This window comes from Emiliania huxleyi, assembly GCF_000372725.1.
Source record: "Emiliania huxleyi CCMP1516 chromosome Unknown EMIHUscaffold_16, whole genome shotgun sequence".
NCBI classification, from domain to species: Eukaryota; Haptophyta; order Isochrysidales; family Noelaerhabdaceae; genus Emiliania; species Emiliania huxleyi.
Window position 1 is genome coordinate 447,480 of NW_005200982.1, and position 5,230 is coordinate 452,709.

General features: G+C 62.0%; 1 protein-coding gene across 1 annotated transcript; it reads right to left on the reverse strand.

Annotated features, from left to right (window-relative positions):
• Positions 1-3,036: 3,036 nt before the first annotated feature.
• On the reverse strand, positions 3,037-4,053 carry EMIHUDRAFT_202370 (hypothetical protein; the record flags this gene model as incomplete). The annotated part of the gene is made up of 1 exon (XM_005785534.1): positions 3,037-4,053. One exon carries the CDS (start codon positions 4,051-4,053, stop codon positions 3,037-3,039), a length of 1,017 nt encoding a protein of 338 aa, XP_005785591.1.
• Positions 4,054-5,230: the final 1,177 nt, after the last annotated feature.

Consider the following 5,230-nt stretch of genomic DNA (forward strand, 5'->3'; position numbering starts at 1 on the left):
GGCTCCACCCGCAACTTTGTCGCTAACACGCGCGCACCGCCGAGCCTGCGGCGGGCGCGCTGCGGCCGCACGTCTACTTCGTCATAGTGCCACGACGTGCGGCCTAGATTTAGCCCTCGCGCCTCTGCTCGCAAACACTCACCCATTTGATTGTCGCTGTCCGTGAGTGCGAGATTAGGGCTAGCCGCAGGCAGCTAGCCCATGAGGAGGGCGTCCATAGACACCTCACTAGACCCCACATACGGTCTCGTCCGTGCCTTGCGGCCGGCGAGATTGCTAGAGGTGGAGCATGCTGCTCTAGCCTCACATGTCACTTCCTATCGTCTGTTGTTTGTTGTGCTCTTGTTTGTTTCTCTTGGCACCTTGGTTTTTTTTTCCCTTCGCGGCAACGCGATGGCGGCAAGCTCTTTGCGCGCCCACCCTCGTCACGCAGAAGACCAACGGGCGTCGGACCGCGGTGAGACCGCGCCGCCCTCCGCGCCCGCCCGCGCCCGCAGCGTGAACACATACGCGCGTCCCTCGCCGCACGGAAACATACGCGCCAGCCGCGCACACAGCCTCACATGCAGCGCAGACCGCATGCCCGCGCCCTGGGCCGCCGACGACCCGGTCGGGCGGGCTGAGCGGCCGCCGCACACCGCCAGGCAGGCGCACAACCACCCGCAGCGCGCCGCAGCCCGCCGCGCAGCCCTGCCAGCCAAGCCTGCGCCTCCCAGCTGCACAAACAGGCGCACAACAGAATACAGCACACAGCACACACCAGTGGCGCGCGCGCAGCACACGCAGACGCGCGCGCGACCGCAACACGCACACGTACACAGCACGCGCGCGTCGCACGCCAGCGCAGCGCCACACACAGAGCACACTTCCCACCAGCAGCAGCAGCCCGCCACAATCCACATCTCACACACGCGCGCACACACTCCCCCCTACCGGCGCACGCATTGGGCGTCGCCGAGAGCTCCCAAAGCTGACTTGTGTGGCTGCTTGCGCTGCCTGCTCATGAGCAGGCAGCACAAGCAGCCACACAACCCAAAAGCTCACTTGTATGGTTGCTTGTGCTGCCTGCTTGGCAGCACAAGCAGCCACACAACATCCCGCTTCATCTCGCCTCCTAGTCTCGCCTCATCTCGCCTCATCTCGCCTCACCTCGCTTCATCTCGCCTCACCTCGCTTCATCTCGCCTCACCTCGCCCCTCATCTCGCCTCACCTCGCCTCATCTCGCCTCACCTCGCCTCATCTCGCCCCCCACCTCGCCTCACCTCGCCTCATCTCGCCTCATCTCGCCCCATTTTTTTCTTTTCTAGACCACTCCGAGACCGACCCGCCCAAGACCGACCCGAGACCCGAGTTCGACCCGAGATCGACCCGAGATCGACCCGAGATCGACCCGAGATCGACCCGAGATCGACCCGAGATCGACCCGAGATCGGCACGAGCGATCAACCCAACAATGCCCCAAAGCCCCCTCTCTGGGGGACCCCCCCTCACCCCGAGTGTCCGTGTCCTTCGCGAGTCACCGATGGGGAGCGGGGGGGGGGTGCGAGATGCACAGGGGAGGCTGGGGAGGGGGGGGTCCACTCTGAAGACTGCCGACCGCGGAGGGGTTTTGTCCCACAGGGTTTTACCCTCCGCGTGAGGATCGGCGCGGCGAGGGGGTAGGTTCGAATTCGCCGCGCAACATTTCACCCCCACAGGACCCCGCCCACCCCCCCTCATGGTCCCACCTAGTACCCCAATGAGCCTTCGCACCCCCTCCTTGCGCAGTGTCCCCCACTATGTGTCGCCGTTATCGGGGCATGCTATCCTGTGTAGTCAGGGCAAGTGGGGGCGAGGCGCACTCCCATCTCTCCTGTGTACGGATGGTGACTGTCCCTAGTCTCGGAGGGGGGCTTGAAGCTAAGAATATTTTTTTTCTCTTGGCACCTTGGAGTGCTGGGGGGGGCGACAGGGAGGATATGGCCTTGAGTTATGTGTACGCCAACTCAGGGTGTGTGGCAGCCAGCTGGCTGTGTGTCTTGTGAGCCTTTTGTGTCTGTGTGTCGCTCGTGCGTGTCGTCATCATCTGTCCAGCGTCCACCCATACCGCGTTGGTGTCCAGTCCGAGCCTGGCTGTTCTTCACCTTTCTACCTACCTACCTACCTACCTACCTGTCTCTCTTCTGGGGGGGTGAACACTAGCGAGGATACTGATTTACACGGTGTCTTCATGGGGAACCTACGCGACTGCACACACACACAATTCCTCACGCGAGATTCGCGGCATCCGCGCCGTCAAGCTCGGGCGGATACCTGCCGAGGGCCACCTTCCCGTGCCCCCAGCACAAGTTGTGAAACAGGTCCACCTCCGCCTTGCCTGTGGTCTTGGCCTGCAGCTTCACCGCCCGGATGTGCGCGTCGTAGAGGGCGCCGTCGGACTCGGAGCACTGGGTGCGCGCGGTGACCCATGTACAGTCCACGCGCGCACGCCTCACTTTTTCACACAGCCTTGTTTGAGAAGAAAATACTTGCATGGATCAATCAACCTCCTCGCTTTCACAGACCTTGTTATTGAGAAGAAAATACGTCCTATGCGCTATGGCGCTGTGCGCGCTGGTCTGTGAGAGGTTGAGCGGTGCGAGCGGCCTGGAGGCCCTGGGGATGGGGGGAGACTACACCCGCGGGACCCGGCAAACTACACCCGTTCACACCGGGGTCCGTCCGGAAAAAGGCCCGAGCCCCCAGGATTTGGGCCGCCGAGAAGGACAAAAAAGAAAAAGAACGCCCATGCGGACTGCGACTGGCGCGTGCTAGCACTTCCCTCTACCGCACAGCCACAGGCAAAGAAAAAAAGGCAATAGGCATTTCGCCTCTCTATGAGTGAAGACCGCAGGGCGGGGACCTGTTCCTTTTTACCCATCTCCTAGTAGAGGTGCCCGTTTTATTTATTTATTTATTTCTATGACGTATGAGTGAGCTGTTGCGCTGTATTTGTACAGAAAGGTGAAAAAACTGACGAAGACATCCCAAGCGAGGGCGCGCACGCTGACCACCTGTCATATGCCATATCGCGTGGATATGTGCGTGGTCGCGTCGCGGAATGTGACGCCACAAAAGTCTTCCACAGCTGTCCGCACGTCGTTCATGTTGCGCGCGACCGCGTCGGCGGGCACCGCCTTCGGATAGCCAGGGACGTCGCGAGCAAAGTAGCAGGAGGGCATCCGGGCGGCGCGAGCCGCAGCCACGGCGCGCGGCTCGGCGGATAGAAGTAGAATGGACGAGAGCGGCAGCCCGACGGCGTCCCCTGCCGCCTCGAGGGCGGCGGGATCGCCAGCATAGAGCTTCGCTGCGTCGGCTGGGGACAGAACGTGACACCACGCCTCGAGCTGAAACTGACGGGTCAGCTCCGCCGCCCGGTCGGCCGCCTCCTCCACGGTCGCCGAGCTATCGTCGAGCAGGATGCGCCGGATGCCGCGCACGTCGAGATACTGGCACAGCTCTCTCGCGCCCGACCGGAACCTCCAGCCGGTGGGCGACACCGCTTTGGCCGCGGCGCCCGCGATTGCACAGTGAACCGCGGCGTCCTTGCCAGCTGCGTCGCTCTGGTGCGGCAGCCCCGACCCCGTGCGCAGCCGCATTTTGTCGGCATACTTGTCGCGAATGGCCTTGACACGGTCGGCCGCCGCGTCTCTCTGATCGTCGGAGGGGCCTGCCGCTTTCTGCGCAAAGCTCGGCACCGCCGCGGAGGCAAAGAGCGGCCCCGAGAGACCTCCCGAGGCGTCCTCCTGGTCCTCCTCCGCTTGCCAGATCTCAGCCAGCCGCGCCTTGAGCTCCCAGGGCTTGCCGACAAGAGGCGCGCCGCGCTTGGATAGCTCCTGCCGAATCTCTGACTGGAGGAGCACCTGGACGTCCCGCTTTGCAATCTCCTCGGCGGCGCTGCGCAGCTTGATCGGACCCCACAGCGTCTCCTGGCGCTTGGCCTTGGGCTCGAGAGCAGAGCGCTCCAGCGCCGCGATGTCAACTACTGCGGCACGGAGGCGCAGGTGCTTGGCGACCGTCCGGCAGGAGAGCATGCCGCGCAGCGGCGCCGCCAGGCGCCAGCCCGCGTGAACGAGACGCCAAAGCCGGCAGAAGAGACAGGTGCCGGTTCAGCCGGTTTCTGGGTTGGCTGGTTCGCCTGTCCGATTTCCGCAGCCACTCCAGCTGCTCGGTGTGAACAGAGTTCGTACACCGGGGTCTTCTGATAAACGCAGTATGGAAGATACAAAGAGACGGAGGAGCAACGAGCGCCCTGGCGTGAGCCAAAGACACTCCCTCCGTAGACACTAATCACACACGGGTGGGACAGGGTGGGTCACAACAACGAGGCACGAGAGCGTGCACGACAGAGCGACGGCGCAGCGTACTGCCGTCCAGCTAAAAAGCGGCGGCCGACGGTTGCTGCGCAAAGTGATCAGTTCTAAAATAGGTGCCGGGGCCCAACGGATAGATGAATCCGGGGCACCCTCCGCTCGAATCCCTGGCCAGGGGTTCCGACAGGGCAAGGGCTATGATTGCATCGATGGAGTGGCGTAGAGCGCAGTGGTCTTGATTATTTAACGTCTTGTAGTGTAAGAAGGGGGTGATTGGTGATGACGCTGGCCACACCCACATCAATCCTCATTTTACCACACCATCTTAAGGTCGTTTCTACGTCAACCACAAGTCCTTCTTAACCCCTAAACGGCGTTCCTTTACATATGTAAAGGAACTCATTGTTATTTTATTCCTTTGCAGGACGGCTGGTCGGAGCGACGGCCGATCCAGCAGTCGTCTGCGACATGGTAGTGGCCCCGGGTCATGTGCAGCTGGTCCCGAGCGGCTCAGGTCCCAGATCGAATCTCGGACCCACAGATTCTAGATTCCTTTAGATTCCCTGGATTCCCGCAACAACGATCTCTTAGCGGCGGCAAACAGAGGCGCAACTCTGCCAGCAGCGAGGAGGCTCCTGCTGCTCAGCTACCGAGGCCTGGTGGCGTCGGCTGCTGCGTGGAGAAGACAGCAGCACTGTCCGACCTCAAAACATGCACAACAAGCGGGATTTGTGACTCTGTCCTCGATTCTTCAGTCGCTCTGCCGGACGCGCTCGCTTTGTCGCGAGGGTCACCTGTGCAAGCCGTGTGGACGCCCAGAATAGCCTCCCCTGGCTTAGCTAGACTGAGAGATATTGTGCACATGGTCAGTCTCTACAATATATACGCTGACACTTTA